The following is a 12879-nucleotide window of genomic DNA, read 5'->3' as shown; positions in this document are numbered from 1 at the left end:
CCCATAAAATATCTATATTGTTTGATACAAAGGTAGTTTAAACACACATGTGTGGGCATACTTTGTCTTAACTAGTTTCGCGCTAAAGAGTTCTCTCGAAATAAAAATTTCTATTTCAAATACCCGATAAGAGAAAACCCCTACTAATCCGCCTAAAAACACGACAGGTAAACTCTGACCCTCAGACTTGAACTTGATATTTTTAACAATACTTATTCTGCTGATGTTACATGATGAGATATGGGAAGACGTTATTATCTACTTACAAGAATATATTTAATTAAGAAGTTAGTATAATAATTTTGTGCATTGTATATTTTTTTAGGAATTGTGAATGAATTTGATTTGTATATTTTCCACCTTCACAAGAATAGAAAGCATTTATCTTTTCTTGACATTGTCATAGCTTATGTTTGTGGATGTCATCATTTATTTATTCATAAATAAAATAAAATAAAATAAAATAATAGAATGAGAGTCTGTTGCCATTTACACGTATGAAATTTCTATATAAAAAGTCATTAGTTTTGATGATTTTGATTTATTTATTTGTGGATTACACTAGAGATGGTAAACCTTCCTTCCTTTATTTTTAGGTGTTTTATCTCATCAAACACTTGTTAAGTCATTATTTCTCAGTTTTAAAGCATTCACGTCATGTAATAGCATTGGAGATGGTTTTAACCGTAAAAGTAATGAGTTTTAAACTTCTAGATTAGCGATCGGATTAAAGTTGCCAATTACATTCGCACATTGCGCAGGTAAAATAGTTAGTTTAGTATAAATATTTATGAACAATATCAAATATGCATTTGGTTTACCTTTAACATCAATTTAAATTAAATAAACAAATACGAAGGGGTCGTTTTTTTTTTTAGTCATTAAGTACTGAATGTATTAAATGACTGAATGTATAAATAAAGTCTATATGTATTAAGTAAAAAATAGATAATTGACGGTTATCTTTGTTTATTAAATAAAAAAAAACATAAAACTTAATTAAATGCATTAAGTGTCTATTAAATATAAAAAAAAACAACAAGTAAATAATTGTTTCAGTATATACGTTATCCAATCAAAGGAGAGCCCATTGGGCCACTTCCAAGTTACTGTAAAACCTATAATATAAACTTTTGGAGTAAAAACCTCTGACAGAACCCTCTTCTTCTTCTTGTTCCTCTGCTTTTTGTTTTGTAAGTTATTTTTCCTTTTATTATATACTCCGTATATTATATACATATATTTAATCAATGGTTATATTTAATTTTTTGTTTAATTTGTTTTATCGATATTAACTGATTATATTCTATAACTGTTTATTATAACTTTTCCTTTTAGTTCATATTTTGTTTTATCTGTGGGATTTTTTAGTTTTTGTGTATGTATTAATTTTCCCTTTGTTTCCATCATTATAATAAACTCTAGTAATAACAATGTAGGGATGACTCATTAGGGTTTTATTAAATTGCACATCAGGTGTTTGATAAAAAGTGTCTTCCAACATGTTTTGGGTTTGTTGCATTGTTTTTCGGTAAATTGACATCAGGTGTTTGATGAAATGCTTCATCGAATTTTTCAAGTAGTGTGTCGGTAGGGTGTTTTTGGGATGCCATCTTTTTTTTCGACTTTTAAAAGTTGGGTTTAAAATACGTTGCACCTTGCGCTTTAAAATAAGTTATGCGTTTACTTGTTGAGATGATGATTAACATTTTTATTATCTCTGTGGAAACAAAACTATAGGAATATCGCTGTTGCATAATGTCTGATTATATACCGCAAGAGTTGGTTGTTAAAATCTTCATAAAGCTGCCGGTCAAGTCCCTTCTTCGGTTTAGGTCTGTCTCCAAATTATGGTTCGCTCTTATTTCCAGCCCTGATTTTATCCGCAAGTACACTCTGGGGATTGGACAAAACTACTCAAAAAGTCCTCATCACGAATGATGTTATGAGTGGAAAAGATATCCATACCTTGCATCGGGAAGACCAATTGCCATTGTCTTCTGAAGGATACTTGGGTGTTACAGCAGTTGAGTTCCCTAGAGTCGGATTTCAAATCGCTGGTTCATGTAATGGAATTCTGTGTCTCTGTAATATATCTCTCACTATGTATCTATGGAACTTTTCAGTTCGGCGCCAACTAATGATTCCTATGGTTCCTTTGCGGGGTAATTGTATTGGGGATGTTACAGTCGGATCTGGTTTTGACCCAATCACCAAGGATTACAAGATTCTGACTATACATTATGGAGATAATATTGGGGATGCACTTGAAGTATATCTTTACCCCCTTAACACAGCTGAGATTGCCCCCCCTGCTACTACATTTTATCATCTGAGCTGTGACTCATGTTTGGTCAATGAAACATTGTATTAGGTCGCAAGTGAGTCACCAAACGTACACCATCGTGTTATCGTGACATTCAATCTGAGCAGTCATGTTTTTGGCAGAATTTCATTGCCGAAAGCCAGCTGGAAATTCAGACATCTAGCCTCATAATGGTTCTCTGGCTCTGATGTGTGCTAAAGGTAATGATATTTGGATCTGGGTGAGGACAGAGTCTAATCATGTTCCAACTTGGTCTGTGTTTCTCAAACTTGCATCCCCCAAATTTCATGCTGGCAAAATTTTGCAACCGACCTTCAAGGGTGATTTGCTTATCCGCACATTTCCTAATTTTCAAACTGATTCTGATATTAGAGTTTATAATACTAGAACCGGCATCCTCTCAACACTTTTGAGGTTCGAAGCTTATTGTAATATTTGGATGAATACATATGTGGAAAGCCTTGAGTTGCTTGACAGAGGAACTCCCTGCGGTGAAACAATCAAGTGGACTGAACCGAAGAAACTTGAAGATTGGGACTTAGAGTAGCATGTTCCACTATGTCATGCTTATTTAGTATCAAACTTCATAATGGTATAAGTTGGTTACTATCAATAGATTGTTGTGGGTATCACAATCTGGTATATGAGATGCTAAGTTGCTTCAGAGATATCTTTTCCTGGAGACGATTCATAACATTTCATTTTGTTTTATGTATCTGTATTTCAAGATGTTTTAGAACTTTATTGAATGCTTTCAATTCAGGTGCTTCACTTTTATGTTTGCTAATTCATGGCTTCAGCTAGCATTGATTTTGTGTGTAAAAAGCAGCAGACCTACATGATATAGCAAATGATGGTTTTATAAACGAAGGCAAAAGGTTACACAACCGTTTGATATAGTTTATATATGATTTAGCATTTTAATTTGGGTTTGTTTTACTTTTGTATACGTGGTTACATATGTATATGAGTTGTGTAGTTTCAGACTTTTAGTCACAATCATATTACAAATCCCACTTTGGTTAACGAGTTATGTCCTTTGCTTAATACCTTATGCTAGGAATGATACGGCTCAAATAATAGAACAATTTTCGGTCAATTGTCTATTGTTATGGACCTTGTGTGGCATCAATCATGAATAATTTACAATACTGAACTGCTTCTGACAAGGTAATCTCAAAATAGCCACAATTATGCCCTTAACTATTGAAAAGATGACCATAAATTAGATATTAGAAGGCAGGCATAATCTTTGTGCAAAGTCGCATATACTGAACACAGAAAATAACTGTAGACAATATATATGTTTTATTAATTTGTATGCAAAGTCGCATATCATGCTTCTAGAGTATAACTAGTGGGAATCAGGTGAAACCAAGCTCTCAACAAAGGTAATTGCATTACTCCATTCCTCAAAGCTTTGAATCTCTGAGACAGAAAGACTCTTCGGATCATACAGAACCAAATTTGACCCGAATTGTACCAAAACTTTCCCATCATCTGAAATACACAAAGGCGCAGAAAATACATCCCAACTTCTCATGGGTGGATATTGTATGGAAAACAATTGAACCCAAGAGGTTGTCACTCCATATTCCTTCATCACCCACACATCCCCATGCTTTTCCATATAAGTACACACCACACAGAACCATTCTCCTAAAACTCCAAGTTTCAGATCATGCAGCGTATCACTATCACTTTTACCATCATACGGAGGTGCGGAAATTTTGACATAAGACTCCGTCGATAAATCAAAAGAAACTACACTGCTCAAATACTGCCCATCAGTTTTGTATTTACCACCCAACCAATGAAGAGCTCCGTTCAAGAAGGTACCGGTACCGCCAGTACTACCTTCCACACGAAGACCTTGAGGAAACGGACTAAAGTTCTTCCGATTTCTAGATTTCAATGAATACATGTTTGTGCACCAAATCGCGCTAGGGTTAGAAAAGGGGTTTGAGGGGTTTTGGACTATTCGTTGGCGATTCCCATATGGTAGAGTGTAAGCCTCTTTACGCCAATTGAATAGGGTTTGTGGTGTAGCCAATTAAGATCGAACTATATATATGAATGACTGACCGTGTTTATGAACATGATCTTATGCCATTGATGTTTACGGTCAGAAGTATGTATATTTGTTGAGTGATCGATTGTATCTCCCTTTGTCAAGGTTTTGGGTCTCCTTATATAGGAGATGTGTGATTAGGAGGAAGGAGAGTCTTTAAGGAAACTTCCTCCTCATTGAGTTTATCCGTTAATTATAGATCGGATTACCTTTCTTTATTAGCTGTAACCGATTGTCCTTATTTTAGGGAAGAAGAGATTTAGGTGATCTCTTCCTTATTTGGGTATTATTTCCAGTTGGGCGCCTTTCCCACGCAGGTTCCTTCGTAACGCTGCGGGTTAGCACTTATCCGTTTGGCAGGCCTTTCGTAGTATAATATGGATACGCCATCAAGCCCCCTAGTCCAAGGGGATGATTTTTGCCAAATAAGCATTCCCTTGGACTATACTTGAAATATACTTCATCATGAAATGACATGTTACAGTTAATGGGAACCAAAAAGTCGCTGCACGTATCCCTAGGTGTGTAATCGACGGTTGGGACTTTTTCTCTTCTGTGCCAAAATATTTGGCTGCGCAGAAATATTTATTGCTTCAATTGAACTTCTGCCTTCAGTCTTTTCGCTGCTCCCTCCCCATAGGTCACTGTTTCTACTTTTTCTTTCATATACCTCCATCTTGTTTTATTTTTGTTTCTTCAAAAATCTCTGTCTTCGTTTTTCTCTCAAGACTTAAGAGCCATGTCAAAGAGAAAGATTACCGACGTCGATGATGACTCTGTCTTGGATAAGGGGAAGGGTCCTGCTGCTTTTCCTCCCATCTCCTTTTCTGGTGATTCTTCTCGAAAATTCATGGAGGAGGAACACTTATCTGATAACATGAGTGAACAAAAAAATCTCTTGGTCCGTGGTATGTGTCGAGAATATGAGTATTCTCAGGATATGTTGAAGGAGTCCCAGCTTGTCATCACTAGTTTATTTGATCGGGTTGCCTACTTAGAGAAGCGCTTATCTGAGCAAGATGTGGAGATGAAGGTGTTGCGTGCAGGCTTAAAGAGGCGTCATGATGAGCTTTTGGAAAAGGATCTGGACAATGTTGAACTTCCCCGGGAGGTAAAAGTGTTTGTGAAAGAAGTAATTCCCCATATTTGTGAAACTCTTGCTGCAGGGTCGGAGGCTATTGCTTTGGTTGATGCCGTCGTGAATGCTTCAAAGAAGAAGGGGATGGCTTTTGCTCAGCATTTCGATCAGTCTCCTGAATATCTCCAGGCTATACAGGTGTTTGACCAAGCTATCTCTAAACTGGCAAATTACCAGAGTAACTATGTTCATGATCTTACCCACCTACACAATACTGGGGCGCACAGTTTCCTAGTCGTGAAACCCCGATTTGATTAACTATATATATGTTATGAAATAAATATTTTAAGACTTATTTTGGTATGTACCTTTTAATCTGTTTTGATTTCAAACTATGGTACTTATATGTATGTTTAACAGATGTTTTAATTTCTTGTTTTGCTTATAACATATGATGTTTTTATATGACTATATTCTGTGTTTTTAGAAACATCATTGTATAGCAAATTTTATTATTTTTGGCTTGAGAACCATTTTTTAGAAGTAGTTAAAACTTGCTTCTCTTACGTAATCACGTGTATAAGGTTAGCTTGTCCAGGCGTCCCTGTTAGCTTGTTCCCTTTTTACGAGGGTAGCGACCCAGCCGTACGGGACTTTCTATGGTTTTTCATTTTTATATATATATGGCCATTTTATATATATTTTGTTTGCACTTTCCCGTAGGATTTTATGCTTAAATGAGGCACTTGGCCCAATACATGTATGATCAGAATTGCTTACAGGCATTTTTATTTAGTACTACATATATTTTTAAAAAAGAAAGGAATTTTAACAGTATAATTTACGCAAATTTGAGCCATTCCATGTTCTGTCAACCGGAGCTCCTTCGGGCGTTTCCAGCTCGTATGCTCCTTTTCCAAATGCTCTCCTTACCCTGTATGGGCCCTCCCAAGTAGGTCCCATTTTGCCAGTGTATTCTTTTTCGCTCGTGCTATTCAACCGCAGCACGTAGTCACCGACTTTGAATGTTGTTGGGTTTACCCTTTTGTTGTAATACCCTTCAATCTTTTTCTTAAACGCAGCTTCTCTGATGGCGGCGATTTCTCGTCGTTCTTCCAGCAAGTCCAGATCTATCCTTAGTTCGTCTTCGTTCCTTTCGGTGTTTATCATCCTGTGGGTAGAGACTTGGAATTCTGCTGGGACTACAGCCTTCGTTCCGAATGCTAGACTGAAAGGGGTTTCTCCGTTGCTTCGTTTTGGCGTTGTCCTGTTGGCCCAGAGGACTAGTGGTAGTTCGTCCATCCATCCCCTGTGGTTTCGCCCTAAGCGTTTCTCCATTCCTTTGATTATTTCTCTGATGGTTACCTCCACCTGCCCGTTCCCTTGGGGGTGGTAAACGGATGTGAAGGATTGTTGAATTTGCAATTGCTTGCAGAATTCTGGGAAGACGCCTTTGGCAAATTGTGGGACATTGTCCGAGACGATTGTATGAGGTATTCCAAACCTGCATATGATGTGCTCCCATACAAACTTCTTCATTTGGTCTCCGTTTGTCGTGGCCAGCGGCTTTGCCTCCACCCACTAGGTGAAGTAATCGATGGCGACAACCAGGAATTTTTTCTTGTTTTGGGCTTCGGGAAGTGGTCCCACAATGTCGATACCCCATTGTATGAAGGGCCATGCCGACATTACGGAGGTCATATCATTCTTAGGTTGTCCCGGGACATTGGCACGTATCTGGCATGACTCTCAGTTTTTCAGTAATGCTGTAGAGTCCTGATGCATTGTCGGCCAAAAATATCCTAGCCTCATAGCCTTCGTTGCGACGGATCTTGCTCCCGCATGTGCTCCGCAGATTCCTTCATGTATCTCTCGGATGATCATTTTTGCTTGGTTTGGGCCTACGCATCGGAGCCATGGCGTGACGAAGCCTTTCTTGTACAGCTTTTTATCTTGGATTTTATATTGCGGGGCTTTTACTCTTATCTTTCGGGCTTCATCCTTGTCTGCGGGGAGTATCCCGCTTACTAGATACTCGTAAATGGGGGTCATCCAATTTTTGCCCTCTTCCTCCACAAGGTCAGAGACTTGTTTTTCTTCAATCGATCTTTCCTTGAGGACTTCTACCAGTACTTGTTTCCCTAGGTGTCTGAATGTGAGTGAAGCTAGCTTGCTCAGGGCGTCTGCTTTTTTGTTTTGGTTCCTTCGGATGTGCTCTATTTCGAAGTGACTGAAACATTCCATCAACTCCCGCACCTTTTGTAGGTATAGTTTTGTAGTATTCTGCTTGGCTTCGTAGTCCCCTTTTACTTGATTTGCGACCAATTGGGAATCGACATATACCTGTAGGTTGCGGATCTTCATATCTCTGGCAATCCGAAGCCCTGCTAGCAATGCTTCGTACTCGGCTTCGTTATTTGTTACTTCAAACTCAAATCTCAGAGCATAGGTAAACTCTTTGCCTTCGGGATTGATTAGCATCAGACCGGCTCCACAACCATCGGAGCTTGCGGCTCCATCGGTGTACAACTTCCATAAATCATTTTCGACGTTTCCCAACACCTCGAGTGACACAGAGTGTGTCATCGAGTTTTCGCCTTCGTGGACTTCGCTGATGAAATCGGCTAATACTTGCCCCTTAATTGCATTCCTGGCCCTGAACTCAATGTCGTGCTCCCCAAATTCGATGGCCCACTTGGCCACCCGTCCCGACTTTTCTGGCTTAAGCAATATCTGCTTTATTGGCTTATCAGATAATACAACGATGGGGTGCGCTTGAAAGTACCTTCGCAACCTACGTGTCGCGTGGACAAGGGCCAAGGTCAGCTTTTCTAACTCGGGATAGTTGGCTTCTGCGCCTTGTAGGACTCTGCTCACGAAGTAAATGGGTATCTGTTGTTTTTCCCTTTCTGCCACAAGCACAGCGCTAACGCATTCGAGTGAGGCAGCCAAATACACATAGAGTATTTCTTTTGGCTTTGGGGCTATTAGCGTTGGCAGGTCTGCAATATATTTTCTCGTCTTTTCCAAAGCTCTCCCCGCCTCCTCTGTCCATGTAAAATCCTTATTTTTGAGACATCCTTTCAATACTTTGAAAAAGGGTAATTGCTTGTCAGCTCCGCGTGAGAGGAAGCGGCTAAGGGCGGCAAGCTTGCTGTTTAGGCTTTGGGCTTCTTTGATTGTCCTTGGCGCTGAAATTTGCTTTAACTTATTTATCTTGGAAGGATTTGCGTGGATGCCTTTATTACTTACATAGTATCCTAAGAACTTGCCTTCCTCCACACCAAACGAACACTTTTTGGGATTGAGTTTCATGTTGATTTTCCTGAGGTTCCCGAAGGTTTCCAGGATATCTTCAATGAGTCCTTCTTCATCCCTGCTTTTGATAACCATGTCGTCGACGTATGCTTCTAGATTCCTTCCTATTTGTGTAGCGAAGGCCTTGTCGACTAACCTTTGGTACGTAGCTCCTGCGTTCTTAAGGCCGAAGGGCATCTTTCAATAGTAATAGGTTCCCTTACTAGTGTAGAAGGCTGTCTTGTCTTCATCTTCTTCCGCCATCTGTATCTGGTGGTATCCTTTGTATGCATCCAAAAAACATTTTAGCTTATGCTCTGCTAACGACTCTACTTTCCAGTCGATTTCCGGGAGGGGGTAACAGTCTTTTGGACATGCCTTATTAATATTTGTAAAGTCAACACACATCCTCCACCCCCCGTCTCCTTTTTTGACCATTACCGGGTTAGCGATCCAAATAGGGTAGACGGACTCCCTTATTATCCCAGCTTTGAGTAATTCGTCTACCTCCTTCCTAACAGCCTCATCTCTATCGGCGAAAAGGCTGCGTTTCTTCTGGGGAACAGGCTCTATATGCTTGTGTTCCTTCAGACGATGCTCCGTGACGAAGGGCTTTCCTTCCAACGTTAGGGTCCTTGAAACCCCCGTCATATCTGAATAGTCCCATGCGAAGACATCTACATTGGCCTGTAACAGCTTTTTAAGTTTGTGCTTGCATCCTTCTAAAAGTTGAGCACCTATGGAGATCGTTTGTTCGGGAAAGTTTGGATTAATTACCAACTTTGTTGCGTCCTTTTCTTCTTGCGTTTCCATAGGGGTAGGGGGGACGTCGTCATCCACCCTTTTCACATCATTGATTTGTTTTATTGGTTCGTAAGAGGAGTGGATCGATCCTATCCCTGTTTCAGATTGGAATTTAATGACCCTATGGATGACAGAGGGGACCATTTTCATCCTTTGCATCGCAGGTCTTCCCAAAATTATATTGTAGGGGGATGGAGATCGTACTATCGAGAGATCCAGCGTCTCCGTCCGTTCGTGTATCCCATCTGTGATGGTCACGTCTAGATCGACTTCTCCTAACGGCCATGCATGCTCTCCGGAAAAACCTACCAATGGTCCCCGGGGATCCGTCCTTCGGGCTCGTATGGATTCTGGCATTTTGAGGAAGCAGTGTTCGAAGATAACGTCACACTCACTTCCACCGTCCAGATATACCCTCCGGACGTCAACGTTGAATACGGTGGCTTGGATGATGAGCTGATCACTTAAAGGTTCGCTTTCTCCCAATAATGGGAAATAAAAACCTCCTGGTGTCGTTTTGGTCACGGTCAAATTGCTGATTCTTGCTTGTTGAATGGCCAGAGCAGACCTCCTTCCTCTCGTCATCCTATCTTTTTTCTTTACCATTTTTTACGGCGTAAGATGCACAGAACGGTATATTTATGGGTTTTTCTAGTTCAAGAGAGTGGTCCCACGGATGGCGCCAATGTTTGTGCACAAAATCGTGCTAGGGTTAGAAAAGGGGTTTGAGGGGTTTTGGACTATTCGTTGGCGATTCCCATACGGTAGAGTGTAAGCCTCTTTACGCCAATTGAATAGGGTTTGTGGTGTAGCCGATTAAGATCGGACTATATATATGAATGACCGATCGTGTTTATGAACATGATCTTATGCCATTGATGTTTACGGTCAGAAGTATGTATATTTGTTGAGTGATCGATTGTATCTCCCTTTGTCAAGTTTTGGGTCTCCTTATATAGGAGATGTGTGATTAGGTAGGAAGGAGAGTCTTTAAGGAAACTTCCTCCTCATTGAGTTTATCCGTTAATTATGGATCAGGTTACCTTTCTTTATCAGCTGTAACCGATTGTCCTTATTTTAGGAAAGAAGAGATTTAGGTGATCTCTTCCTTATTTGGGTATTATTTCCAGCTGGGCGCCTTTCCCACGCAGGTTCCTTCGTAACGCTGCGGGTTAGCACTTGTCCGTTTGGCAGGCCTTTCGTAGTATAATATGGATACGCCATCAATACATATACACTCAAAGCAATAAGTCAAAAGGGGGCCAATTGTAGTAAGTTTTTTTTCTATTTAAAATTACTCGTGAATAACGGTATAAGAGTTTTTAATCGGGTCCGCGGAGATCTCTGATTTACAGGGGAAAACTCGGGTCATCAAATCTATCTATAATAATATAACTAAAAGAGGGTTGGGGGTACACTTGGTACCCTAATCCACCTCCTTGAGTCTAATCCCTCCTCCTTATTAATCCTTTAATTTTTTAATATTAATTTACACTTTTTGGTTTTCCATCACCAATTTACACTTTAACCCCAATCTAAAACAATTAATTTACACTTTTTGGTTTCCATCATCAAATTACACTTTAACCCAATTTAAAATAATTAACTTACACTTTTTGATTTTTCATCACCAATTTACACTTTAACCCAATTTAAAAATAGTTAATTATACTCTTATATAGTTTACACTTTTAGAATATAAGAAGCTATAAATTTTTTATTATCTGAACACTAGTAATATAACTAAAAGAGGGGGTTGGGGATACACTTGGTACCCCTAATCCTCCTCCTTTAGCCTAATACTCTCTCCTTATTAATCCTCTATTTTTTTTTAATATTTATTTAATAAAAAATGGTCGGCCTTTAATAAAAAAAATCTTTATTATTATTATCAATATATATAGTAAAACCCCTCACATATTCTCAACCCTAAGAAAAAACCTACGGCAAAAAAAAGAAAAAAGAAAATACGATCGACTAACAAAAAGTATTTTTTATTTATATATTTTGTCCATATTTAATCATTATTATTATTATTATTTAACATTGAATTCTTATGTTATTGTTATTATTATCTCTTTTAATTTAATTTGTTGTCAATTATAGGTTCATTATGACTTCTTCTTCTACAAAAAAAAAAAATAAGTCCACATTAGTTCATCTTGAAGATCTTAAGCCAATACATGTTAACCATCATCTACGACTCCGTGTTGTGCATGTATGGATTGTTTCGGAGTGGAACAACCCGAAGAAAATCAAAATGTTCGAGATGATCTTTGTTGATAAATTGGTATGTATTTTTCAAATTATATACTCTACACTTTTTGTTTCTCTTTTTATTTAACTAAAGTTGGAGAAAAAAGGGGTAAACTGAAATCAATATTTATGTGGAATTAAATTTCATATGTTTTTTCTTTAGCTTTCGTATTGATTAAGTTGTGATATTGGTCATACACTTTTTATTTAACTAAAGTTGGAGAAAAAAAAGGATAACTGAAATGAATATTTATATGGAGTTAATTTTCATATGTTTCTGTTTAGCTTTCGTATTCATTAAGCTTAGATATTGGTCATACACTTTTTGTTTCACAATTATTATAAAATTTATATATATCTTAAGACTACCCGTCCAATGGACGGGTCTAAGCACTAGTATGTATATGTATAGTGTAGGACTCGAACCCGAGAACTCGAAAACAAGCCTCCCTTTCCACTTGAATATTTGGTGATTGTTGAGCCAACTCTCGAGTAATCGAAATCTCCCAAAAAAAAAACCTTTTCTGAGAAATAAAACAAAAACTCTCAATGAACTAAAAGATAAAATAAAATTATATGCTACAGATGATTTGAACTCAATAACGGGTTCATTAAATTTCTCTTTTAAGATGTAAACAATTGCCATGTAATCACATTCTTATTATGTTAGCTGTCACAACTCACAAGAGCCGATACATTGTGATCTTCACCTACACAATCTTTTAGAACAACTTTTTTCTGGTGAATCCTACTATTTCCGGGGACACAATTGAAAATGGCAACGTCACATTGATAGCCACGGCGACTTTAACGGAAATCATTACAAGATTGAAGTTTAAAATACTATAAATCAGGATTGCAAGAAGGTTGTTGTTCTTTGCAGGGGAAGCAAAAGAGGAACATATATGAAGTTCTCCTAAAATTGCAAAGATTCTTCTGACAACGCAACCTCAAAATAGCCACAAATTATGTCCTTTAGTTTTATGTAGTTGGAAAACATTAAGCATTAACTTCTACAGTTCTACAGAACTTTTCGAAGAAAAGAAG

General features: G+C 38.2%; 1 protein-coding gene across 1 annotated transcript; it reads right to left on the bottom strand.

The window, feature by feature from the left end:
* Nucleotides 1-3680: 3680 nt before the first annotated feature.
* On the bottom strand, nucleotides 3681-4250 carry LOC122601557 (F-box/kelch-repeat protein At3g06240-like). Its single transcript, XM_043774309.1, has one exon. The coding sequence runs from the start codon at nucleotides 4248-4250 to the stop codon at nucleotides 3681-3683; it is 570 nt and encodes a 189-aa protein (XP_043630244.1).
* Nucleotides 4251-12879: the final 8629 nt, after the last annotated feature.

The sequence above is a fragment of the Erigeron canadensis genome, chromosome 5, assembly GCF_010389155.1.
Source record: "Erigeron canadensis isolate Cc75 chromosome 5, C_canadensis_v1, whole genome shotgun sequence".
Lineage (NCBI taxonomy): Eukaryota > Viridiplantae > Streptophyta > Magnoliopsida > Asterales > Asteraceae > Erigeron > Erigeron canadensis.
This window is presented reverse-complemented; position numbering and strand designations above follow the sequence as displayed.